Below are 27,624 nucleotides of genomic sequence, written 5' to 3'. Positions count from 1 at the left end.
TCAAATAAATGTCCATCGTCATTGGGAATATTTGGTAAAATTTATTAGTTAAAAAAAATATAAAAATTAAAACAGGGCAAAGAGAATATTTGGGGTTGCTTGGAGAGTTAAGAGGTTGAAACTGTTCACAACACAGACCAAATGTTAAATAAAATCACTTCTGGAGTAAAGACCGGAAAACAAAAGAGAAAACATACTGTACATCACGCGGTTACAATCCAGAGCTCAACGAGGAACAGAGAACAGCTTCAGTTGTTCCTAACACACATTGAGTTCACGTTAGTCTTCAGAGTAACAAGCTAAAAGATGGAAGGATTTTAGAAGAGATGGAAAAACATTAAGAAAAAGGAGGTAAAATATGCAGATTTCTGTAAAACTGAGGCGTGGAGGTTACACGCGGAAGCGGTCGGAGAAGTTGGGCGAGTGCGGCACCGTGAGGGGAACCTCGCTCTTCTTCACGGCGACGGGCTTGTAGTGACGGATGGGCTGAGCGGCGTGAACCTGAGGAGAAGAAGAAGAACCGGCGTCAGACTCCAGACCCGCTGACATCTACAGGAACCTGGTCTTAGGAGACATTTACACGGCTACGCTTCAGCCCCCCCATCCCCCGATAGGGTGTCTCCCCTCTCATCCCTAGATATGGAGTTTCCTCCCCTCATTCCCCCTGCTCTGGCATTTCCTCCCCTCTCATCCCTAGATATGGAGTTTCCTCCCCTCATTCCCCCTGCTCTGGCATTTCCTCCCCTCTCATCCCTAGATATGGAGTTTCCTCCCCTCATTCCCCCTGCTCTGGCGTTGTCTCCCCTCATTCCCCCTGCTCTGGCGTTGTCTCCCCTCATTCCCCCTGCTCTGGCGTTGTCTCCCCTCATTCCCCCTGCTCTGGCGTTGTCCTCCCCTCATTCCCCCTGCTCTGGCGTGTCCTCCCCTCATCCCCCTAATGTTTTGGTTTGGGAGGTTTAAAAAAAATAAATAAAAAAAGTAAAGACACGTGGTTCTGCCTAAGTAGAGCGACCTTATTGGTCAACAAAGGATGGGTTTTTACAAAATGGTTATTGCGCCCTGATAAAACACGTGTGTGTGTGGTGTGTGTGTGTGTGTGCGCGCTTATACACTGTCCCATATTAAAAGTCTAAAAGCTGCCATTTTATCTGCCCGTCTTTCTACAGCAATGCAACTTCCCATTTAATTTTTTTTAATGTGAAGCCCTCTGAATTGCCCCGTTGTTGAAGCAACCAAACCAAGCAGAATGAAACCGTCACCTGTTCCTGCCGCAGCCGGGCGATCTCCTCCTTCTGCCTCTGCTCCTCCTCTCGTCTCTGCTGCTCCTCCATGCGCATCCTCAGCGCCTCCTTCTCGTTGGCCAGCTGCTCGAACTCCTGCCGCTCGCGCGCCCGCCGCTCCGTCGACAGCTCGAAGGCCTCCACAGCTGTGGAGCAAGGCATTCCTTAGAGGGGCTGCACGGCGCTCACACTTACCATCGGATCCTGAACCACACTTTGTGCTGATAATCATTTCATGAAATCCATTTAACAAAGAAACGTTACGGTACCCCATTTTTTTTTTTTAAGCTCTAACATCTACCTGTAACTAACTACGGAAACCGTAGCCGAGCCCTTCAAAACACACGTGAGCCCCGTCGCCACGCACCTAGAGTTCTTCCTGCCTCTATGTTGGTTATAGGAAAAATACCAATACAGAACAGTATTGTAATATTTTCAGTGGCAATACTGTCTCGATACACAGGCGCCAAGTATGCGTGATGCTCAGTTTTTCTGCTTGACGATCTGATTTTGCAACAATAAAATTGAAATGATGTGAACAGAAATGTTTTGTTGTTTTTTTTAGATGAAAAAAATGTTGACAAAGTCTCCTTTTAGGGACATCAAGGTGGAGGCTGGGGCATCCCTCGTTTGAAAGCCATGTCTCTCTCTCTCTCTCATGGGGGGCAAATTAGAAAGCGGCAACCTTGCCCCTTATGAGGTCATAGGCAGGCCGGGGGAACTCATTAATGTTAAAATACTCAAAGTGACATTTTCATGCCATGACAGCTTTAACGCTTCAGCCTGATGAGCAGAAGGCCGACACTCGTCTGGAGGTCTAAGCGTTGTCATGAGACAGTATATTATGCTTTGTGCCATGAGGGGGGGGGGGGGGGGAATTTTAATGGAACTGCTGTGGGTCTGAGCTGTCAGACTTGATATTTCTTTTGGATTAGCCATGTTAAAAAGTATATCAGAACAAATCAAAAACCCGTCATGATGTCAGACTCCCCCGGTGGGGTCAGTGATGATGGGTGGGGTCCAGCTTACCCACGGGGGCCCGGGGCTCCTTTTTGGGCTGGAACGGCTCTTTATGGGTGACCGTGTTGGGCCTGGCTTTAAACGTCGCCCCTTCCTCCCGTTTCTGCTCTTCTTTAACCTGCAAAAAAATAAATAAAGCACAGCGATCACGTTTAGGTGTAAACAAGGTGAAGAGGTGTGTGTGGTGTTGGTGTGTGTGTGTGTGTTACTGTGTCGTACATCTGCTCCGGGCTGTCTGCTGTCACGCCGCGTCATCAGCGCAGTTTGAAGGGCTCCGGCTTGGTGGGCTCCAGCTTCTTCTTCTCGGGGAGGACCACCGTGTCGAAGTCCGGCAGCGGCTGGGCCCTGAAGAGGGGAACCTGGAGGAGGAGGACAGGATTTCAATTTAGAGGAACTATAGTAAACATTTGAATGCAGTTGCTCTGTTTCACTTGAGTGATTGTTTTAAGTAAAGTAGACACCAACATATCCACACGTAGAAAATGATTTCTAAAAATCAATGAAATGTGGAACCTGGAGAAGGAGAACACTTTTAGGAGTTTTACTTAAGTGAGTTTTTCCTTCCAGCACAGCAAAAGAGTCAATGTAAAATTTGATTTAACACAATACTTTTTTTTTCCTTAACATGGACAAGCCGAGCAGCCTTTAGGTAAAGTAGACACCAACGTATCCACACGTCATCCCACATGAAGGTTTTAAAGAGAAAAGGATTTCTAAAATCATGCCTACAGTAATATGGCAATAACAGATTAGTAAGGTGTTCAAATAGAGGCTTTAGGCCGTCCTACATTACTGCAGGTCCAGTTTAATATGAAACTTGATTTATACACCCTATGTAGTAGGTTAAGGGGTCCCGGGTCCCCAGACCCCTGCTACAGGGACACCGGTTCGGTTAGAAGAGAAACCCCACCTCTTCGTTTCTCTTCTCCGCCAGCCTCTTCTCCTTTAGAGCCCTCCTCTCTCGTTCCCGCTCCTCAAAGGAGAACGGGCAGACCTCCACGTGGTGGTTCTCCTGCAGCTGGGGCTGGAAGGGGAGCCCGAAATGAGGCACCGGGGGGGCCTTGATGGGCAAGGGCTGCTTTACCTGACAAAAGAGGATCGGTTGAGTTACCTCGAGTCAGAGAGTTACTTGCAGTTAAAAAGAAAGAAAAAGAGAAGAAAGAAGAAAGAAAGGAGAAGAAAAGAAGAAAGAAAGAGAGAGAGAGATATATATATATATATATTATATATATATATATTTTTGGGTTAAGGCAATCCCTCCCCCCTCCGATTTGTCAAACGCCATGGGATCCCGATTCAGATCAGAGTTCTAATAACCCGGTATTAATTCTGTATTCAGAGGTCAAAGTTGGAAACACGACCCCCTGACCTCGGACAACCTCACAGTAGGCGTTCAACATCCAACATGTCCGCCCCGTGCATCAACAGTAGCAGAAGCTGTAGTAACACCATGTTATAAGCACTTGTGTCGTATTTGGGTTGTTCCCACAGGCACGTTCAACGTCTATCTGTGGACATTCATCATCATTATTATTATTATTATTATTAAAAGTTTATTTTGATAGGGACACACAGCTTAAACAGTCATCTGATGTTTTAAGGACTTTGGTTAGAAATACAGATTAACATTAAAAATAAGATGGAATGGAAAAAAAAAAAGGGAAGAAAGTATACACAGAGAGAACAGTGTAAAAACTACATATGAGCGCAATATTGTTCCTGAATTACCCACAATTTGGTATTTATTAAAGGGGGGGGGGTAATGTTGGGATCCATGTCCAGTGGTCTGGCAGAGAGTTTACCTGTTTTATTGGCAAATGATGTTCTACAGAAAGGGAGACTACATTGGCTTTTAATGATGCTCGGTGATGACGTGGTACCACCCTGCTGTCTTGTTGGTTTGCAAAGGGGGGGGGGGGGGGGGGAAAGCAGTGTTCTTTAGGCATTTGAAGACCAAGTTAACAAAATGCAGGAAGATAAAATCTGCTAGAATTTGACAGTGATGGTCCCTTATTCTGTTGTCTAGTCCCCTTGTAGACCAGGGATGGGCGACATTGATTATAGGAGGCCCACAAATATTAGATCCACTGAGGGCCAGGTTGTGACTGTACTTCCACCAGTAGGATACTGGAACCCTCATTACAAACCAAGCTACTAAATTACTGAAAAGAACTAAATATGTACCAGTAATTAAGGTGGCCCGCCACAAAACAGTTTACTTGCACTTTTTTTTTTTTTAATCCGTCAGGTCCATGTGTGTTTTCTGTGGCTAATGTGTAAACAAACCGCTTCCTCTTTTTGTCAAAATGCAGGAAGATAAAATTAGCAAAACTTGATCAGATTTGCTGTCAAATAAGAGCCTTAATGTGTTCTCCACCGGGCTAGAGCTGATGAAAACACTCGGGTGTGATGTCACTCCTTGTATACACTCAACCGGGCTGTGATTAGTTCTGGGTCTGTGCATGCTTCCAACGGCCCCTCCCCACTCCGCCGTAGTGGTTTCTGAACCAGAAATAAATCAGTCGGCGCTGCGAGTCGTAGTGGTTGCTTTGACAACAAAGCAAAGAGCTTCAGCCGCCTGTGTGTCCATGTAGGGAGTGAAGGAGGTGCTCTTACCTCCTCCACCTTGGCGTCCAGACGAACCCTCTTCTTCAGGAGGAACGCCGGGGACTCCGGCACAGTCGGATTCAGAACCTTCTTCTCCGGTAATCCCTGTTGGGAGAAGGAAGTCCTTCGTTTCCTAGCGCTGCAACTGTACATCGATCCGGGTCCATTTATAAGTTTGATCTGAATTCAAACTAAAATATCCATGCAAAGCTTTAAGATGTGCCAATATTTTTAAACGTACTTTAAGAATAGTTACCAACTTCATCATTATGATGCCGCTCAAATGAGAAACTCAGGCCTTCTATCTGTTGAATCTCAATTTACAGAGGTTCAGAGATACGGAACATTTTACCAATCCATGGTTTTTTTTTTCTAAAGCCAACACTCTAAAGAAAGCCGCTTGTTTTTGTCTGTGCAATGATTTGATATGGTGTGCAAATTTTTATTTAATATCTATCCCTTTGTAATATTTAGGCCTTTATTCACAGGGCAGCAGAAGTAATTAGAGGGGGAAGGAAGGAATGACATGCCACAAAGGCCCAAAGAGTCAAACCTTTGAGTAAACCTCTTCATATGGACCCGCTTTACCAACTGGACCATCTGGGCGCCCTATTGCGTGACATTTTAATCCCCTCTTCTCTTAGCAGTACTGTATGTATTAGCGCCCAGATTAAGCCCATCTGAGGGTTTCTGCATCTCTAAAGCACATTCTTAGTTGCTTGGGTGTATATTGATCTGTAGTGTGTATGTTTAAATGAATAACAAGTGTTTAACAACATGTTTAAACGTCTGGAAGAGCTCTGTAATTAAATTGCCAAATCATGCTTTTTCTGAGTTGATATAAATGTAAGAGATTGTGTTAAATGGGCTTGATGTCGTCTTCACATGATCATAGGCCACTGAACTGAACTCGTATTGTGGTAGACTTTGTGATATCACCAAATATATCATCAGCATCCAAAAGAATCAATACAATATTGTGTCACAATAAAGCTTGTGACTTGCACCCTTACTGTACACTACATTCCCATGGAAAGCGTCACATGATGATGGGAACTCACCACTACTCCTTCCAGGATCTTTTTGGGCAGCTCCTGGGCTTTGAAGGCATGCGGCTTCTCTTCCCCTTCCTGGGGCTTCTTGGTCGCCTGTCTCTCGTGGATCCTTTTATCAATCTGCAGCTCGAAGCCTTCAGGTACGGTGGGAGCCTTCACCGCCGGCCTCTTCAGGCACTCGGCGCCCTCCAAGATCTTCTTGTTCAGCTCCAGGGCATTGAACTTAAACCTGGGATTAAAAACCATAGACTGTAAAAAAAAAAAAAAGATTCCTCTTCCTCCTGCTGTACAAAGGGGAAGCCAAACTCTCCCGGATACATAATGGTGGAGTATCAAAGTCCCGCCCATACACCCGACAGACCGTTCAAAAGGTCGGTCCGGGCTGTCAATCAAGACGTTTAATGATTGAATCACGACGTGTGAAATAAACGGAGATGACAGAAACCGTCTCTGGGAAAAAGCTGTGACATGTTCGGTACTTTTGATGTTTTTTGTTTGGCCCCGGATCCATCTGCTGACATGGAAGGGGCGGGGCTTCCAACTTGTATACATATATCCAGATGTTTTGGATTAGTTCTACAGCCTATGCATCAATCCCCGTTTAAGACACATTACCCCTCTTGACCCATCACCAGGGTTCTGTAACTTTACTAAAACACACCACAGTAAAAAGGTTCTTACTTGTGAAGTCTTTCTGCTTCTTCCTCCTCCAGTTCAGCGGTGCTCTTCACCGTGGTGGGCCGGCTCCTCTGGCGGGTCATCAGGTGGGGCGTGTGAGGCTGCGTCAGCTTCAGCTTATCACCCTTCACTGCCGACGGCCCTTAGAGTAAACACAACCCATGGTTGTATTAAAACCCCCACGGCACCTCTATCTAATCAAAATAAACCTAAACCAGACATCCTGCACACCTCCATCCCGACTCTTGCGGCTGCGCAGATGGTAGCGCTCCGGGGTCTGCTTCAGGTAGCGCTCTATCTGCTGAGCCATGGGCACGTAGGCAGCCGGCTCGTCCGCCTCCCTCTTGGTACCCGTCGAAAGGTTGAAGGGTTTCGGCACTGTGGCACCTCTCAAAGCCTTTGCCTAAAAAAAATAATAAAAAAAAAAGGGGTGCAACTGTAAAAATGAAATGCAGGTTTCTTCTGAGTCAAGTTGTCCATGTGTAAATGTGGATGTCTTGAATTACTTTCCTCTCTGCTCCATGTTGATAGTAACAACTACACAGCAGATTAAAAGTTTTAAAGCAACAGCAGAAGGACATTTCAAACATCAGGTAGTGTATATTTCAAGGTTTTCCTTGCCCGCCACTAAGCTTTTTGCAAATGAATGTGCATTGACAGCACTGATTGTGATACGGTCTCTTCCCATTGTCTTTAATGGGCTACTGCCAGGCTGAGGGGGGTGTGGCTTGCCTGCTTCTTCTGCTACTTTCACAAAAGTGAAGGTGTCACGGTTACAAAAGTCTCTCGTTGGCATCTTGTATGCTGCTTGTCGCAAAGTGACGCATGCGCACCTTAAATCTGCACTCTTACAATGGGGAGTGATAGAAGGTTTAGGACAGTCAGACAGTTGGGAAGAAACCCGTGTGTCTTTCTGAATGCCGCAACGTATTATCACCCCACTGGGACATCCGGGTTGCTCTATAACTTAAAAAGGGAGTCACCATTATGTAGTGCTTACGTGGGAGGAGGGCTTGCGGAGCTGATGAATAAAGTCCACTTCCTTTTGGGCATCGCTGGATGAAGAGGTCGCCTTGGTGACAGTGCGGCTGTTTGTGTTGAAGTTGAATTCTTTAGGCACAGTCCCCGACAGCACCATCTTCTTGGGTGGTGGATCTGAAAAGTTTTAAAGTCAACATGAAGCACAGCTTTCAAATCTTTTGTAACAAACTGCTGGTTAGCCAGCACATTTTAAAAAGAGGCTGCGGTCTGGTTGCAGCTGCACATAAGGTCAGAAATGTCGACTCACTACCAGCCAGAGCAGCTTTGTAGCTGGCCTCGTTCCTTCTGCGATGCAGCGCCACATCGTTCTGGAGGACCCTGATGCGCTCCAGCTCCTGGCCTTCAGAGCTATTTGGCCTGTTAAAAACAACAAGTAAACTACAGCTTTAAACCTTTTCCATCTCCCCTCGTTAAAGTGGAGAAATCCCTGTAGAGTTGGCACTCGTTGTAGTGGAGAGAGAGAGAGAGAGAGAGAGGGGAGAGAGAGAGAGAGAGAGAGAGAGAGAGGAAAAGAGAGAGAGAGAGGAGAGAGAGAGAGAGAGGGGAGAGAGAGAGAGAGAGAGCGAGATAGAGAGAGAGAAGAGAGAGAGAGAGAGAGAGGGAGAGAGAGAGAGAGAGAGAGAGAGAGAGAGAGAGAAAAGAGAGAGGAGAGAGAGAGAGAGAAGGAGAGAGAGAGGATAGAGAGAGAGAGAGAGAGAGAAGAAGAGAGAGAGAGGGGCACGCCACAGGTTCCAGGAGGAGGCTGAGAACACTGGTTCCATGTTAGGAGGAGACTCACTCTGAGTTTGTAGTGGGAGCTGCTGCCACCGCCGCCGCCTGGGTCTTGGGGGCATCCTGGGTCTTGGGGGCATTCCTGGCATAGGACTGCCTCTTGCTGCGGAGGACACTACTGGATTTTCCGGGCAGCAGGAGGAGTTCTGGAAGAAAGAACCACAGCTGCAAACTTCAAAAACAAAAAAGTGTAACACAAAGTGACAGCTTTGACTGGGCCTCTTATGCACGGGTGTTTTGTGAAAGTGTAAAAAGAAACTGTCGATTCTGGACTTCACCTATTCTTTGGCTTTTTCCCCCCCACAACCGACCGAGTCAAGTTAACAATCCATGCCAAATTTGGGTGATTGAAAACACCAAAGAGTGCTCCACTGCATGTTTGACTGCGTGCCTGAGCTGCTGTGCTGGTTCAGGTCACAGAGAGTCTGGGCCAATGCTGACAAATCCGAAGTTTGCCAAAATCCAAACCAGCTGTCGCTGCATAATAATGACAAGATCATGACACTTACTTTTTGGATTTCTTTGGCGGCGGTGAGGCTGGACCGTTGGTCATCTCTTTACGCTTTGAAACCCTAAAATGAATAAATTAAATGAGAAACATTTACACACTTTATTCTTAAAAACACTTTGTTCTGCACATGTCACGATATACAACTATTTAGCACCTTAAATTAGACTCTCACTATAGCCTAAACAGTTTGTGAGGCAAACTGTCTTCCAGCCTTAAAACCAAGACAACTGAGCCACAGACATTATCCAACTGTCTCTGCAGCTGAAAAACATTCCCCATTGCTAGTCAACATGACTTGGTATGCATATTTAAAGTTGTAATCTCAATTGCAAAGGCAGTAGAAACATGAATATCCATGTTTGCACACAGGACAGACAGAACAGTGACTATGGGACTGACACAAGAGGACACACTGCTTGTGGACTTTGTCACATGGTGTCATGTGACAGATTACCCACACTACTGTGACAGAATCACCAGGTAAGACCATAGAAATGAGATAGAAAGGCCATTCCCCTACAACTCAACGTAGCAGAATGGACAGAGCGGCAGCCATTTTTTTTTAACATGTTCAAGAGCAGCGATCACAAGGACTTTACCTGCGTGGTTGGGCAGGGAGTTGCGCGGTAGCGGTCCGAGTCTTCTGCCGTGCACCAGTCCGAGCAGGAGACCCGCCCCCCCAGGATGTGACTATGTTTGGCGGTGGAGACGTGGACGTCCCAGGAGCGGCTGAAAAAATGTAAGAGTCCATGTGTTTGCGTCATGATTATTCACTGAATAACAGAGCACTACAGACTAGAGGACCAGAGAGTGTTTAAAGCTTTAAATAGTCCTTGTACCTTTGGACAAAAAGGATCCAATGCAATCTTTCCAATGCCAACACTTAACAAAGTAAAAGGTAACAAAAAAGTGAAAGGTGATTAAGAAGTCAGTCTGAAAGTGTCTCACTTATATGGTTGAAGGGTTCATTTGCAAACATGTTTTGATTTTTTTTTCCAAACAGGGAATCTAAATCTACCAGGAGTTTCTTTATTCAATCATTATTTTAATTTATGTCTTTGCAAATGAACCCTTCATTTCTACCTGACATAATGATCCATTAGGGACCAATTGGAAGCCATCGTTAACCGCTGCGAATCCACGTTGACTACAGTTGGCAGAAGAAGCAAACCCCGTTCAGAACCACCTTAAGACTACAGTGGGGACTATTGTATACGCTAATCCCCTGAGAAACTCAGGATTTCTGTAAATAAGAGATCTTTATAAGGGTAAGATAAAATGCCAACCAACCAGGGCCCCCGGGTGTCTTGCCTTGCGGGGCTACTATGGCTCGGGGCAGGTTGGCCGCGTGGCTTCTCCTGAAGGATTGGGTCGACCTCGGACTCCTAAGGTGGCCGCCGGCTCCACTGCTCTGTTCTTCTGCACATTAATAAAAAACAAAAAGTCAAAGATCAAGAAGATGGACTTTTAAAATCTTTAATGTTAATTTGTGGAATAATAATAATAATAAAAAAAGGGTTGGGTGCATTTTCACTTTCAAAAAGGTGTAATGTGTAATTAGAAAATAAGATGTTAAAATAACATGTGTTGCCAGCATAGATTTTATATCCTGTACCAGAATTCTTCCCCCCCCACCCCCACCCCCCAATTCAAACTAAATATTGTTACTCTAATCCAAGGAGGCCCAATTTGGGTTTCAAGTTTGCCATGGCATTTGACATGCTCATATTTGCAAAACGTGGCGAAATCTCAACTGTAATGAAAACAAAACCCACATTTTGTGACCTACACCCCCAGGCTAGGTGTATGTGGGCCGCAGCAAAGTCACTCACTTCCTGTATGTTAGCTGGTTTTATCTTTCGAAACAACCACTTTTCTCTGGTGAGTAACTAACTATTGTACAACAACAACAACACAATCACCATGTAATTTGTCCTGAGCCTGTGCATTCCGCTGCTAGGTTAAGTAAGCAAATGTAAACCCAAAATGTTCACACGTCAACATTAACTAAATCCCAGTCAAATTTAAAACATTGTAGGTAAAGATAGACTCACCAAACCAATTGTCCTCGCTTTCGGCATTCTCCAGTTGCAACGTAACGAGGTCGACGACGTGGGACGGGGCGTCAAACTCGTAGAGATGAGACTTGTCCCCGGACTCGCTTTCCTCCATAGTCTGAAAATGTGTTATTCGACAGCTCACCTAAACAAGGAACCCACAAACACCCCAAATCTTGAATTAGAAACACATGAAATGTTTGAAAATCACCGTTGAACTACCGAGACTCGGCTCGTATTTTCTTCATATTGCTGGCGAACGTTACGCTGCCATGTCACGTTAATGTGACGTTAACGTCAAACTATCAGCAAGTATTGCTTCAGCAATGTTGCTATGGCATCAGTAATCTTTCATAATAGTGAAACAAATACCGACGTACTACTAAAATGAAGAGATATTGTCGAAATTCTTACCGAAACGTCGTATGTTCCCAGAGCAACACAAATGAAACAAGCCGTTAGCGCTCAAATCGTCTTCCTTTTGAACCAGCCAATGGCTAACGTCGTGATCGTCACACGTCATCAGCTCGCAGCTTATTGGCTATTCGTCTCCGTCTTCTGTGTGTTGATTGGCGGAGCTTAACTGTCGGTGGGCGGGTCATGATCGGGTGCACACTGCAACCCACGACTGCCCCCTACAGTATCGGAGTGTGTAGACAGACATGATAGTTTATCTTAGACTTAGACTTAGACTTAGACTTAGACTTCTCTTTATTGATCCTTTGGGATGACTCCCGCAGGAAATTGAAAGTTCCAGCAGCAGTTTTTAGCAAGAACAAAGAAATAAAAAATAGATAAAAAGACAGTATAAAGACAACAAAATCAACAAAATACCAATAAAAATTATAACAACTATAAGAACATTTGTCAAATAAACAAAGAAAAGACCATAAATTATTTAAAGTGTCAGTGTTTAGTCCAGTGTTAAAAATGATTATAAATAAATTGACCAGGTGTGAATTAAGTCCAGGTGTGCATGTATGTATGTAGTGTGTATGTATGCATGTATGTATGTATGTATGTATGTATGTATGTATGTATGTATGTATGTATGTATGATATATGTATGTATGTATCGTCCTCTCTGCCCTATTTCCTCCTCCCCCCTAGTGAGGAGTTGTATAGTCGGATGGCATGAGGGACAAAGGAGTCCTTGAGTCTGTTGGTCCGGCACTTGGGGAGGAGCAGCCTTCCACTGAACCGGCTCCTCTGGGTGCTGATGACGGTGTGCAGGGGGTGGCTGGCATTGTCAGTAATGTCCAGCAGTTTGTCCAATGTCCTCCTCTCTGCCACCGTCACCAGTGAGTCCAGCTCATGCCGACCACAGAGCCGGCCCGCCTGATCAGTTTATCCAGCTGTGGTGTCCTTCTTTGATATGCTGCCCCCCCAGCACACCACAGTGTAGAAGAGGACACTGGTGACCACAGACTGGTAGAACATCCACAGCAGTTTGCTGCAGATGTTAAAGGAGCGCAGCCTCTCAGGAAGTACAGCCGGCTCTGTGTCTTCCTGTACAGGTGGCTGCTGTGTGTTGTCCAGTCCAGTTTGCTGTCCAGCCACAGCCCGAGGTATTTGTACGACTGAACTGCCTCCACCTCAACTCCCTCTAGCAGGACCGGTCGTGGTCTTGGTCTGGACCTCCCAAAGTCAATGACCAGCTCCTTCGTCTTAGAGGTGTTGAGCTGTAGGCAGTTAGTGCGACACCAGAGAGCAAAGTCCCCCACCAGACTCCGATACTCTCCCTCCCTGTCACCGCTAATACACCCAACGATGGCTGTGTCATCTGCGTACTTCTGTATGTGACACAGCTCCGAGTGTAGCAGAAGTCCGAGGTGTACAGGGTGAAGAGAAGAGGGGCCAGCACTGTGCCCTGGGGGGCTCCAGTGCTGCTGACCACAGTGTCAGACATGATGTCCTTTAGCCTTACGTACTGTGGCCTGTCGGTGAGGTAGTCTCTGATCCAGTCCACCAGATAGGGGTCCACTCCCATCTGATCAATTTGTCCTGGAGTATAGGGGGGCGAATGGTATTAAAGGCACTGGAGAAGTCCAGAAGAGGACCCTCACTGTGCCATTCCCCTTATCCAGATGGGAGTGGACCCGGTGTAGCAGGTAGAGGATGGCGTCCTCCACACCAAACGTCTGGCTGGTACGCAAACTGTAGGCGGTCCTGGGCGTGCTGTACCTGAGGTCTGAGGAGGCAGAGGAAGAGCCGCTCCAACGTCTCATCAGGTGTGAAGTGAGTGCCACCGGTCGGAAGTCATTCAGCTCGCTGGGCCTGTTCTTCTTGGGAACTGGAACGATGCAGGATGTCTTCCAAAGGGTGGGCACTCTCCCTAGCTGCAGGCTAAGGTTGAAGATCCGTTGGAGCGGCTCCCCCAGTTTGCTGCGCAGGTCTTCAGCAGTCTCGGACACACTTTATCGGGCCTGCTGCTTCCTGGGCCGGAGCCTCCTAGCTGTCCTCGACTTGGTCTGTGGTGATGTGGGGCGGGGGTTGTATTGAGGAGTAGGGGGGTATTGTGGTGTTGGGGGGAGGTGTGAAGAGGGGGGTTATTGCGGTGTTGGGGGGGAGGTGTGAAGAGGGGGGTATTGCGGTGTTGGGGGGGAGGTGTGTAGACTGGGATGTGGTGGTGTCAGGGGGAGGTGTGTGGAGGGAAGGGAACATTGCTGCGGTGAGGGTGGGGGGGGGGGGGGCAAGGGTGAGTATCGATTGGTGAAAAAAACAAAAACAAAACAAAAAGGCTTACTTATACAAGTCAGCTTCCTTTGTCATGACCACGTGATCACCACGTCAAATTAAAATGTGGAAATTATCATGCTGTTTTACATTTGTTCTGCTATTTGGTTTAATGAAAGCACAGCTTCCCCTCAGTTCACATTGACTTTCTCTTATTTTAAACATGTTATTACACACTTTGTGGGGAATAGTGATGCTATTGCAAGGTCTACAAGTTCCCTAAATTTGAGTACCTGTAAGTTTTTAAATAACTGAGTTGTCGGGTCATGATAATTAGTCCTATTAGTAACTCTGATTGCTCTCTTTTGAAGAAATAACATTGGATTTGTGATTGTTTTTACATGTTTTCCCCCAAACCTTTACACCATAACGTTAGATGAATATATTTGGTGTAACTCCCAGAGATCTGTTCTCATATCCTCTTTCTATTTCAACATTATCTGACATAATATATCTAAAAGTCTTGAATTTCCCAAGTCCAGATAGTGTGTATTCAGTTTTATTTATGTTCAGTGTATTAGCTCAATTGTTTGGCTAAGTCACCAGTCACTCATAATTTCCCAGTGTCCCATTGGCTGAAAGTACGCTGTGTGGGCGGGCTTAAGCCTCGTGGCACAAGTCAGGGGGGCGGGACTGTTGTAGGTCCGACAGGAAAACTGAAGAAAGGCGAGGAACCTCGAATAAAAAACGGTAAAATAACGTATCCGGGACTCGGATTACTCGGAATAAAACAAGGGTAAGTGCTTCAAACAATCAATATATTGTGTTCTGGAAATCTGACGTGTCCAGCTCGACAAGATTACAAATGTCCGAGCCTAAAAAAAACTAAGCGAAGTTAGCAAAGCTAACTAGTTAGCTTCCCTCAACGTTAGATAGAGTGGAAACCGCTGCTAGCTAGCTAAAAGTTAGCCGCTACTCCACAGATTCAGGGACAAACACAGGCCAAAATGAGACTATTAGTGCGGATTAAGCTGGTATTTAGGATTGTAAGTTATGTGTAACGAGAAGCAGCTGCCCAGAGGTCAGGTTGACAGATGGAAAAGGCTTCACGTTAGAGATAAATAACAGAGAGGAAGTGAAGTTATTATAATGCAGCTGAAAAACTTGCCAACTTCTGTTAGCTACGTCACAGATGAGTGGCTATAAACAGGAGACCCATCCACTAAAACTCTGAATTTGGGTTAAATCCTCTTTAGGCACAATGTTGAAGCTTCAACCACACAGCCTAGTTTCATTAATCAGTTCAATGGATGGATCTGGTTTTGATCAACATATGCTAACGTTATGGATATATAGACATATATATCAGTGATATATAGAGATGTAAATATCGATCAGTGATAGATATAGATATATATCAGTGATATATAGAGATGTAAATATCGATCAGTGATATATATCTGTATATACATAGATATAAAGTCAAATCACTGATCGATAAATATCTCAATCAGTGATATATACATATATAGATGTATATATCGATCAGGGATATATATAGTTATACATCAGTGAGATATATATATCTATATATATCTATATATATATATCTATATATATCTATATATATATATATCGATCAGTGATATTTTTGACCAAATGCCTCGATGTCGATACCTTAACGGTATTGTAGCGCTGTGTGTGTGTGTGTATTGACACAATGAGATTTTTGATAAATAATCATCAGTAATGTGGATATAATGACTACGTGGGTAAGAAATGCAAATAATAAAACCGCTTTAAGTTCAGAAAATGACATCACTTTACTGTAAAACCAGGGAAAAGACACTTATGCCATATTACGATATCCAAAATCTAAGATATCTAGTCTCAGACCACGATATTGATATAATATTGACATGTTGCCCAGCTCTATTTTAAGGTATTTGTTCAAATTATTGGGGTATTAGATTTTCTCCATATTGGCCAGCTCTAGAACATGCCAATTAGATTTTGGGTGAGACGTGATTTCTATATGGGGGGGGCATTGGTGGCTAGTGCCCCCGAAATATTCAGCCTGAATATTTCGGAAGACCCAGGACTAGGTGGAGACATTATGTCTCCAACCTGGCCTGGGAACGCCTCGGGATCCCCCAGTCGGAGCTGGTTAATGTGGCTCAGGGGGAGGGAAGTTTAGGGTCCCCTACTGGAGCTGCTACCCCCCGAGACCCGATACCGGATAAAGCGGACGACAATGGATAGAACCGCCACTGCCACTGTCCATAATAAGTTTAAAGATTGGGGTTGTCCACAAACCACATAGCTTAACTTTGTTTAATCATAGCTGTCATTTATATCTCTGCCCTGCCTGAACCTGTCTGTAAACATCCCAGATCCTCTGGTAAATGTCTTTTTTTTTTTTTTTCTGTACTTCCAGATGGCTGCAATCAGAAAGAAACTGGTGATAGTCGGCGATGGCGCCTGTGGCAAGACCTGTCTCCTCATAGTGTTCAGCAAAGACCAGTTCCCTGAGGTGTATGTGCCCACTGTGTTTGAGAACTATGTGGCAGATATCGAGGTGGATGGTAAACAGGTAAGCTGTTCATCACATTTACAGTAATCCACTCACATTGCACTGAGTCTGTAGTCTGAGGCTGCATCTACACTCCTACATATTTATTTTGAAGCAACGTTTTGAGCCCAAAAAATTAGATCCGTCCACACGAGAGTTTTAGCTCGAGTAGCAGAACTAATCTCCGTCCATATTAACACGTCTGACATCACATATCACATGACCGTTTACACACACTGGGCATGTGCGTGCAGGTGTAAACAGAAGCAGATTGTCTGACGTTACTCTTGCCGGACCCTCCTCCAAAGCACGGGAAAAAAACACCAAAAACATAAAAAAGCACCCACAAAATTTTTAAAAAAGTGACAAAAATGTTGGAGAAAAACAATAATTATGTTGGAAAAACGTGACCAAAACGTGTTGTTTTTTTTTCATGGTTGACGGGAACACAACACAAGGGTCAAATAGCCCCCCCCCCCCCCCCCCGTCCCCCACATCATCCCATACCCTTGACCATACATAGAGATCGCCATGGTGTTATTTCAGTTAGCCTAATATCTGGTTTGATTTGCATTGAGAGATGATTTTATGGTAAGTTCCCCATGCCGATCTCTATGTCTGGTGAAGGGTATGTGAGGGGAGGGGGGTATTTTATAGAGATTTATTCCTAATAAAGATACACGGCTGTATATAGTGACGTCCTTGGTCCCCTGGTAGTAACCTGGTCCTGTTCCAGGTGGAGCTGGCCCTGTGGGACACCGCGGGTCAGGAGGACTACGACCGCCTGAGGCCTCTCTCCTACCCAGACACAGACGTCATCCTCATGTGTTTCTCTGTCGACAGCCCTGACAGTTTGGGTGAGATTTTACTCTTTGTCATTTTTGTTTTTCACAAATCGTAGCTGTGTTCGAAACCGTTCCCTCACTCACTCACTCACTCACTCATTCGCTCACCCACCCACCCCTATATGGTGTTTATTAAATAGTGAACTATATAGGAACCTACCAAACCAGATTACATACACTATCACTAAAAACATCCTTGCGTCAAGAGATGCGCCGGTTATTTGATGCGTAGGTTATTTGATGCACAGGTTATTTGATTTGTAGGTTATTTGATGGGTAGGTAATTTGATGCGTAGGTTATTTGATGCACAGGTTATTTGATTTGTAGGTTATTTGATGTGTAGGTAATTTGATGTGTAGGTTATTTGATGCACAGGTTATTTGATGTGTAGGTTATTTGATGTGCAGGTTATTTGATGCACAGGTTATTTGATGTGTAGGTTATTTGATGCACAGGTTATTTGATTTGTAGGTTATTTGATGGGTAGGTAATTTGATGTGTAGGTTATTTGATGTTTAGGTTATTTGATGTGTAGGTTATTTGATGTGCAGGTTATTTGATGTTTAGGTTATTTGATGTGTAGGTTATTTAATGTGCAGGTTATTTGATGTGCAGGTTATTTGATGCGCAGGTTATTTAATGTGCAGGTTATTTGATGTGCCGGTTATCTGTGTGTCGAAGGCGGGCGCAGCATCATGTATGCAAAGTGAAACACAAGTACTTATAATTCCTGAAATAAACCGATATTATATAGTTGCATGTTACATTTCCAGTGTTTAGAAACGATAGTCCGCTTTATTCTTCCTTTTCAGTTTCCGCGAGTCCTTCTGCTTCTTCTTCTTTGGGGAAAACACGACCACGTTAATAATAATATAATAATTATAATTATATATACTTTATTAAGCCCGCAAGGGGAAATTACAATGTTTTCACTCTGTTGTTATTACACATTACACACAGCCCTGAATTACACACACGTGCTCAGTACCTATACAAGCACTAAATGGAGAGATGTCAGAGTGTGTGTGTGTGTGTGTGTGTGTGTGTGTGTGGGGGGGGGGGGTCGATGCCTTGCTTAAGAGCACCTTTGGTCCGTATGGGGACTTGAACCCTGGCAAACCCTCCGGTTCCCAACCCAACTCCCTGCGAACTGAGCTACTGCCACCCTGCGTTGTGGTATACTAGAGTAAAATGTAGGGTACATCATGTGTACACTCACGTTAGCAGTGCATTGTGGGTATTTTATTGTGGACTACACAGTGAATGAAACTAACCGCGGAGAATTCAGACACCGCTGCAAAATGGCGAACACTGGATGGTGCACGGCAGGGCCGGCCTGTGGCTTAGGCAGTATAGGCAAATGCTAAGGGCGCAAACCAGCAGGGGGCGCCCGGCCTGCGCTCTACCTATAACGTCACCTTAATTAAAAAAAAAACAAGCCCGACTTCTTTTACCTGCATCTTAATCTCATAATGTCAAAGCGTCCTAAACTGTCTGGTGCCCAGGGGAGGAAAAAAAGAAAAGAAGAGGAGGAAAAACGTGACAAAGACAGAGGTAATGTTACAGTAAAGGTGATGGTGATAATGATATTATTTTGCTGTTGCAGAACAATGATCGATAATAGCATTAGCCGATAGCATGACATAGTTGGCTAATCAATAAATAGCGAGCGCTATCTGTTAGTTTTAACATCAGTTAACAGTACAGTGATGCAAGGGGGCGCCACCTAAAATCTTGCCTAGGGCACCAAATTGTTTAGGGCCGGGCCTGGTGCACGGCCTCTGTGAAAGGAAACGGTTTCGAAACACAGCCATTTTGTTTCTGCGCCTGCTCCACGTCCAACACGTCCATCTTGTGCCCGATGCAGAGAACATTCCAGAGAAGTGGACTCCCGAGGTCAAGCACTTCTGTCCCAACGTGCCCATTATTCTCGTGGGGAACAAGAAAGACCTGAGGAACGACGAGCACACGCGTCGAGAGCTGGCCAAGATGAAGCAGGTCAGTGGTTCGGGCCTTTTACTCTACGGAGCTCGTTCAGGTGCGGGTGCAGGTTTCCAGTCTGGGGAGTTAGGTACACACCCAGGTTCATGCTAATGCGACCAAAGGAGGAGCAATTATGGATTTGTTTCTTTACTACATGCGAGAAAGTAAATGTAAATGTAAATGTGCTGTATTTATATAGCGCTTTTCCAGTCTTAACAACTGCTCAAAGCGCTTTTACATCTACAGGAAACATTCACCATTCACACACATTCACACTGTGGCCGGGGCTGCCGTACAAGGTGCCACCTGCACCTTGTACTTTTGTACTTTAAACTTTCACACACATTCACACTCCGATGCGCAGCACCGGGGGCAACTCGGGGTTCAGTGTCTTGCCCAAGGACACTTCGACAATGACTGCAGGGGCGGGGATCGAACCACCAACCTTCCGATTGGCAGGCAACCGCTCTACCACTGAGCCACAGCCGAAAGTAAATGGTCTCAGAGAAAAAAAAAGTTTGAAATTTGAAAATGTAGGAACGTGGCCCCGCCTACATGACATTATCCTGAGATGAGAGCAAGAAACTGCATTGAGAGCAAATACTTTTTTTGTTGAGAGAAACACATTTCTTTCATTAATTTTGGGGCGACTTATTCAATTTTATAGCATTTAAAAACAACTGGAAGTGTTGTTGAAATAGTGTTGAGTAAAAGTTGACATATTCCAGTCTGTGATTATCATCAACATCCATTCCTTTAATTTTAGTCTCAATAATTCCTAATTTCTGCTTTTCTAACGCCAACATTAGGTCTAATTTCCTATAAATGAGGTTTAGTGACCATAAATTCCAAAAATAACTGTAAAACTAAAGTTAATAAGTTAGTGTTACGTAGTGTTTAAAATTGAGAATGAGAAAATATTGAAAAAAAGGTGTCAAAAGTGTTGAAAACAAGGGACAAAAAAGTTAAAAACATCATTAAAAAAAAGCACCAACAAAAGTGTAGATTTTCAATTTGGACGGGAAGACAACACAAGATGACTGTTTTAAAAAAAAAAATCTAATTCACTAATACAGAATGTATCAATTAGTGAATAGCCCAAGAAATAATTACAAATGCACAGATGTTTGACCGTGGACTTTGAATCCCAAAACAGGAGCCGGTGAAGCTGGACGAGGCGAGGGACATGGCCAACCGCATCAACGCCTTCGGCTACCTGGAGTGCTCGGCCAAGACCAAGGACGGCGTGCGGGAGGTGTTCGAGATGGCCACCAGGGCGGCGCTGCAGGCCAAGAGGCGGGGCAAGAAGGGCGGCTGCCTCCTGCTATAGAGCGACAGCTCACTGGGGTTTGGGAGGGGGGCAAACAACAACCAGGCCAAGGAAACTACCCCTCCTCTAGGCCTGGTCCATCACCAAAGTGGGCTCAACTGTATGGGTACAGGGAGGAGGGAGAAGAGTCAAATGCAGGCTAAAGGGGGTAAAAGGAGTCAAATGCAGGCTAAAGGGGGTAAAAGGAGTCAAATGCAATGAGAAAAGGGAGTTTAGACCTTTTAACCCTTGTGTTGTCTTTGGGTCAAATTGACCCGTTTCCAAAGTGTTTTATACCAGAAATATGGATTTCTTTCAACCGAATTGCCCAAAACTAACATGGATGATTCCATACAACATTACTTTCATTGAATTTTTTGGGGGTTTTTATGTAGTCTTTTAGCATTTGAATTATTTTGTTTAATGGTTTCAAAACTTTCAAAATGGGACTAAACTTTGACGTCGACCCGTCTGAGATCACCTCAACATCCTCTGATCGTAACTATTAGTCAAAATAATTCATAATTTTAACTAAAAACAGATTAATAATTTGATCTAAAGGAGGTTTGTTGACCATGAATTCCAAGAATAAGAATTAAAAAAAAAAACTATTACTAAACCAGCTCAGGTTTAGAGCTGGAAAAAGTGACAAATAAATCGGAAAAAGCGACAAAAACATCGGAAAAGTCCCAAAAAAATATTAATTTTCAATTTTGACCGGCGGGAAGGACAAGTTCATGGTTAACGGGAAGACAACACGAGGGTTAAGAACAAAGTTATAGCTTTTTAGTTTTTTTAAATCAAAGTACTGTTATGTTTTGTTCAGGATTCATCAGACATGAAGTTATGAAGAGAACGAAACATCTCTCTCACAGATACTTGTAAAAGTGCAGCAGGGTGCGTTTGATTTCCAGTTCTCTGAATGCTTGTACGGAAACCCTAGCTCTGGGGTTTGGGGGGTCGGGACCGGCTTCCTGGGGCCTGGACTACGAAGCGAGTCCCAACAAATCCAGGACGTCTTTAAGTCTAGCAGGATCCGATGGAGTTGAGGCTGAAAATGCCCCAAAAAATTATCTTTAAAAAAGTAAAAACCAGAGCAACTAAAACGAGTAAAGATGACAATCAAAGAAGAAGAATGAGCTCGTTGTAACCTGATTATCTCTGAAATATAACGAGATGATGAATCTGGAGCCGCGGCAACGTGTGTCTGATTAAATCAACAAGAACTCGTCTCGATGTCGACATAAAAAGGGGGTGGGGCTTGCAGCATTTGACCAATCAAGGCCCTGATAGTTTACTGGTATACAGTTTAACATATCGGCTAACTTTCTATCCAAATATCTTAAAATACGAATATATATATATACAAATCTATTAATTTGTTTAGTTAGTTACTAGTGTAAAACTAAAGTGTAACTTCGTACCTTTTCTAGCGATGTATAGTTTTAACAGTTTACGGTAAAGTACGGTATCACCGGTAAACTTAGCCGCAAAAGTACCGCATCTTACTTCAGTCCTTCACAATAAAATACCGTGCTTCGACAACTCTGAATTACGCAATAAGAGCTCCTTAATTTCCAGAAATCGTCGCCCGAGCGTTCTTACGTCTTTCCCTCATCAAAGTCCCTTTCATACACTAATTAGACATCTAAATGTCCACGTGCATATGTAGGAAAACTCCTACGTAGGTTGTTAGATGGGTATAGATCAATTCTGCTAACGTCGTGATGATCGGAAGCGTAAAGTTACCGCGAAAAGACCGGAGAGTGCGTCAGGTCGGAAGTGTCCGCATTCGGCCAATAGCAGCGAGCGGCTAGTTGTCAGTGGTGCCCTTTTAATATTCAATTCAATGTTCAATTTGTTGAATAAAATAATGTTGGAAATTATTTCCTTTCATTTTAAATTCAACGAGCAGTTTGTTGAATTTCAGCCGAATACTGAAAGCAACAGAAATGCAGAACTGAGTTCACTTTTAATATCTGCTTTTCGTATTATTCAACAACTTTATCGCACATTTTTCTCATATTGTGCCGCCCTCGTAGTGTGTATATCTCGTCTATGGATCCCATTTTCCAAGAGAGCTGATTGGTTAATAGGCCGGGCTTTTTTCGGGGTTTTCAAGTTATCTCGAAAAGTAGCCCGCTCCGGAGAAGGTTATCTGTTCGGCGTGCCGTGAGTAACCACGGTGATTTATCCTGGTTTAACCCAGAGTTCACCCTAAAGTGACCTCGCTAACCCCCAAACACGGCTTCGTAGTACAGGACCCAGACAAGATCCGGTACCCCAGATGTACCCCAGATGTACCCCAGATCCACGCCTAACTAAGTGGGATTGTAGTTCTTCTTAATTTTTCTGTTTTATGAACCTGATACAACTTTACCATTCACTTAAAAAAAAAAGCTGAATTTGATTATTAGCATCTGAGTGTAATTATGTGACGTAATGAGACCAACTCATCTGAGTGTTTTTATACAAGCTGGGTAATGGATGCAGATCTTAAAGGGAGCTATGCAGTTTTCTTCAGCTTAATCTACCTTAACTGAACAGCTTTGCAGTCATGGGAATGGTTATTTTACTTTTTTTTTAACCTGTAGGGGGAGCTCTATAGAGAAACCTGTAGAGGGCGCTCTGTAGAGAAACCTGTAGAGGGAGCTCTGTAGAGAAACCTGTAGGGGGAGCTCTGTAGAGAAACCTGTAGAGGGAGCTCTGTAGAGAGAAACCTGTAGAGGGAGCTCTGTAGAGAAACCTGTAGAGGGAGCTCTGTAGAGAAACCTGTAGGGGGAGCTCTGTAGAGAAACCTGTAGAGGGAGCTCTGTAGAGAAACCTGTAGAGGGAGCTCTGTAGAGAAACCTGTAGAGGGAGCTCTGTAGAGAAACCTGTAGGGGGAGCTCTGTAGAGAAACCTGTAGAGGGAGCTCTGTAGAGAAACCTGTAGGGGGAGCTCTGTAGAGAAACCTGTAGGGGGAGCTCTGTAGAGTAACCTGTAGGGGGAGCTCTGTAGAGAAACCTGTAGAGGGAGCTCTGTAGAGAAACCTGTAGAGGGAGCTCTGTAGAGAAACCTGTAGAGGGAGCTCTGTAGAGAAACCTGTAGAGGGAGCTCTGTAGAGAAACCTGTAGAGGGAGCTCTGTAGAGAAACCTGTAGGGGGAGCTCTGTAGAGAAACCTGTAGGGGGAGCTCTGTAGAGAAACCTGTAGAGGGGGCTCTGTAGAGAAACCTCTAGGGAGGGCTCTGTAGAGAAACCTGTAGGGGGGGCTCTATAGAGAAACCTGTAGAGGGAGCTCTGTAGAGAAACCTGTAGAGGGAGCTCTGTAGAGAAACCTGTAGAGGGAGCTCTGTAGAGAAACCTGTAGGGGGAACTCTGTAGAGAAACCTGTAGGGTGGGCTCTGTAGAGTAACCTGTAGAGGGGGCTCTGTAGAGAAACCTGTAGAGGGAGCTCTGTAGAGAAACCTGTAGGGGGAGCTCTGTAGAGAAACCTGTAGGGGGAGCTCTGTAGAGAAACCTCTAGGGAGGGCTCTGTAGAGAAACCTGTAGGGGGGGCTCTGTAGAGAAACCTGTAGGGGGGGCTCTATAGAGAAACCTGTAAAAAAAAAAGCGAGAAAACAACAAAGAAATGGGCAAAACTGCATAGCGCCCCTTTAAGAAATTAAGATTTAAGTTAAGTTTAACTCGGCTCTCAAGTCAGAAAACTGCATGTGATTGGATCGTTAAACACACTGTAAACAGTTGGGTTTTAAAGGGTGACCAAAATTGTATAATTCTCCAGACCGTAACTCAAAATAACAACGGGGCCTTAATTTGCCTCGACGACAGAGAGAACCAGACCTTTTATGTAAAACGAGTAATCTTGAAGACGAGCCTTTCTTTCTAATCCCAGTGTTTTTTTTGATCATGTTTCAGTAGGCAGCCTCCCTGTTTTCTGATCTGCTCCTGTTTTTATTTGCAGTTGATGCAAACCCAAAACCTTTATGTTTCCCTGTTGTCTTGATATATTCAGTATAATGTACATTTCTTCAGCACTATGTCCAGATTCACCAAACAAAAACGGAGATTCTCTTTTTAACACAAATACTGTTTTTAGTTACTAATTTTTTTTTTAGTCACTTCAATCTCTTTCTTTTTTTAAATCGCAGTTAAGCTACCGTTAATGGAACGCTTATGCACAGATTTACATGTAAAACCTTCCATGGTCACAGGATATCCTCTGGTTACCAGCGGGCTTTTAATTTGAAAAATTAGCAGGAAGTGTCCCCTTCCTCTCTCTCTCTTTGTGTTGCCGTTCTCAAACTTTGTTCACTTTGAGAAACGACTAAATTTGAGCTAGCAAGCTACACGCGAAAAATGTGGATGGTGCAACAAGGCAGGCGTAAAGATTTGGAAAGGTTTAAAGAAATGCAAACAACCCAGAGTGCCCCGCCCCGCCCCCCCGTCCTTTCCCAGAATGCATCTGTGGTGTAGCCAGACCTGGAGATCGAGCTGGATATGCAAAACTATAACAACCGTAACTAAACAGCAATAACAAAATTTAAAAAAGTGCAATTTCTCTTGGGAGAATTGTTGAATCTCTGTACATTTTAAGAGTGTGGTCTAGACCTTATTATTTGACACTATAAATACAATTAAAGTGCTGTACGTTATACTGAATTTTAGCATTTCAGACACACTAGTATGGCGGTAAATCCACTCTCTGCGTGTTACACCCAGCCATCACTCCCGTTATTTAAATACCAGCTTTTTATTTGAAAACGTACGGTGTACCTGTGCGCCAGATCAACTTTTCTATTATTGCTTTGTATTCTTTTGTATGTTATTGTAACTACGTGATATTCTACTGGCTTACGATGTATTATTTGCACACAGCTTAAAAGTAAAAGGTCAGTGTGGCACACGCACACTTTGAGAAGAAAAAAAACAACACAAAAAGTCAAATTATGAAAATGCAAGCGACTCCTAAAGGATCGGTTATGTGTAAGAGGAATGTTTTTTTTGTATACAAATGTATCCCGTTCCTCCAGTTGTCTTTTTAATGTATTCAAGAGGAAATAAAATTGTAACAGAGGATGACCAAAGTCTGCTTCACCGCCCGCACGCTGTGTCTCTAAACACCATTTCACTTTTGCATCATAAATCACACTTTTGTCCACTTCTCAAAAGTGGATCACAAAATCCTTCTGAGCTGTTAATTCGCTGCTTTAACGGAAGCAGCGTGGTAGCCATGGTGACAGCAAGCTCCACCAATCACAGGCGTCACTGTTAAGCTTAGGATTGTTTTAACCCTCATGTTGTCCTCATGTTGTCTTCATGTTGTCCTCATGTTGTCCTCATGTTGTCTTCATGTTGTCCTCATATTGTCTTCATGTTGTCCTCATATTGTCTTCATGTTGTCCTCATGTTGTCCCATGTTGCCCTCATGTTGCCCCATGTTGTCCTCATGTTGCCCTCATGTTTCCTCATGTTGTCCCCATGTTTTCTTCATGTTGTCCCCATGTTACCCTCATGTTGTCCCATGTTGTCCTCATGTTGTCCCTCATGTTACCCTCATGTTGTCTACATGTTACTCTCATGTTGTCCCTGTTGCCCATGTTGTCCTCATGTTGTCCCATGTTTCCCCATGTTGTCCCCATGTTGTCTTCATGTTGTCCCCATGTTACCCTCATGTTGTCCCCATGTTCCCATGTTGTCCCCATGTTGTCCTCATGTTGTCCCATGTTGTCCCCATGTGTCTTCATGTTGTCTTCATGTTTGTCTCATGTTGTTCCATGTTGTCCTCGGTTGCCTTCATGTTGTCCTCATGTGTCCTGTCCATGTGTACCTCATGTTGTCCCCATGTTGTCTTCATGTTGTCCCCATGTTGTCTTCAATGTTTTTCCCCATGTTGTCCAGCTCTGTTGTCCTAAATGTTGCCTCATTTTGGGTCTTCATGTTTCCCCATGTTGCCCTAAATGTTGTCCCCTATCGTCTGTTCCCTCATGTTTTCCCCATGTTGTCTTCATGTTGTCCCCATGGTATTCTTCATGGGTTGTGACTTATGTCCCCATGTTGTCCTAAAAGTGTTGTCCTAGTAGCAATGTCTGACAAAGTGACAAAGTGTTGAGAAAAAAAAAAAGGGACAAAAACATAAAAAGTTAAACGTCGATTAAAAAGCGTCAACAAAAGTGTTGATTTCAATTTTGTCGGGACGACGACACGAGGGTTAAATATTTCTCCGTTAAATCACACATGAAACACATTTTTCTTAAAACAAGGCTGATTTAATAGACTTTTAGCTTCTAATTAATAATTAAAAACCCCAACCTCGACCCTAATGGAACAGCTTGAGGCCTGTATTGCTAAATTATCGTACATGTCAAAGATGTTGGAGAAGGCTTGTTTAAGTGAAAACAACGCCTTGGACATGTGTCGGTCTGGTTTTCAGAGTAAAACAACACAGAAACAGCATTTATTAAAGTGATAAGATGATTTGTTTTAGTTATTTTACATCACGTACAAAGGGACATTTGTAAAGAAGTGTGTTTGTATGATGTTCATTGTGTTTATATATTTTGTTTTGTCTTCTTTTTCCCTTCCTTACGGTTTTTAAATAGCATAATATAACTTTGTACGGCACTTTGTTCAGCCTAGGTTGGTTTTTAAACGTGGTCTATAAATAAATTAACTCATCTTCTACAGGAGTGTAACGCTTCGTTTCAATGCAGCGGCAGTGAAACGGTTTCATTCCCTAGTAATTCTTCACAATAAAAGTCTGCCAATATTTAAAAGCTTTTATTATGAAGCAGCGAAATCAGCAAAAATGTTTGGTCTTCAATGAATGGGGCAACAAAAAAATTTTCAAGTGCTTTTGATGGTTATGAATGCAACCACCAGAGGCTTATGATTTTAATGAATGCAACCAACCAAGTGCTTTTGATTGGTTTATGAATGCAACCAACCAGAGTGCTTATGATGGTTAAAGAAATGCAACCACCCGAGTGCTTTTTGATTGGTTTAATGAAATGCAACCAACCCAGAGTGCTTTTTGATTGGTTTAATGAAATGCAACCAACCCAGAGTGCTTTTTGAGTGGTTTAATGAAATGCAACCAACCCAGAGTGCTTTTTGATTGGTTTAATGAAATGCAACCAACCCAGAGTGCTTTATGATTGGTTTAATGAAATGCAACCAACCCAGAGTGCTTTCTTCTCCACTCCCAGAATACATCTGTGGTGTAGCCAAGCCTTATT

The 27,624-nt window shown here is 43.9% G+C and overlaps 2 protein-coding genes across 4 annotated transcripts; one reads left to right on the top strand and one right to left on the bottom strand.

The window, feature by feature from the left end:
• Positions 1–21: 21 nt before the first annotated feature.
• tpx2 (TPX2 microtubule nucleation factor) lies at positions 22–11,552 on the bottom strand. The gene is given in 19 exon segments (XM_032519876.1): positions 22–501; positions 1,260–1,426; positions 2,310–2,418; positions 2,510–2,659; positions 3,211–3,384; positions 4,917–5,012; positions 5,969–6,191; positions 6,644–6,782; positions 6,872–7,043; positions 7,641–7,795; positions 7,929–8,038; positions 8,460–8,578; positions 8,580–8,598; positions 8,962–9,024; positions 9,563–9,692; positions 10,254–10,382; positions 11,018–11,165; positions 11,435–11,470; positions 11,472–11,552. Coding segments are annotated over 19 exon segments (2,322 nt in total). The 5' UTR covers positions 11,544–11,552; the 3' UTR covers positions 22–390.
• Positions 3,615–21,086, top strand: rhoaa (ras homolog gene family, member Aa). 3 transcript variants are annotated; one of them, XM_032519871.1, is made up of 5 exons: positions 3,615–3,620; positions 16,134–16,289; positions 17,005–17,125; positions 18,982–19,112; positions 20,254–21,086. In XM_032519871.1, exons 2-5 carry the CDS (start codon positions 16,134–16,136, stop codon positions 20,425–20,427), a joined length of 582 nt encoding a protein of 193 aa, XP_032375762.1. In that variant the 5' UTR covers positions 3,615–3,620; the 3' UTR covers positions 20,428–21,086. The 3 variants fall into 3 exon arrangements, with proteins under 3 accessions (XP_032375762.1, XP_032375759.1, XP_032375760.1); XM_032519868.1 differs by lacking the exon at positions 3,615–3,620 and adding an exon at positions 14,351–14,492; XM_032519869.1 differs by lacking the exon at positions 3,615–3,620 and adding an exon at positions 14,385–14,446.
• Positions 21,087–27,624: the final 6,538 nt, after the last annotated feature.

Source organism: Etheostoma spectabile, chromosome 7, assembly GCF_008692095.1.
Source record: "Etheostoma spectabile isolate EspeVRDwgs_2016 chromosome 7, UIUC_Espe_1.0, whole genome shotgun sequence".
Lineage (NCBI taxonomy): Eukaryota > Metazoa > Chordata > Actinopteri > Perciformes > Percidae > Etheostoma > Etheostoma spectabile.
The sequence above is the reverse complement of the archived record's forward strand: the minus strand, read 5'-3'. Positions and strand labels throughout refer to the sequence as shown.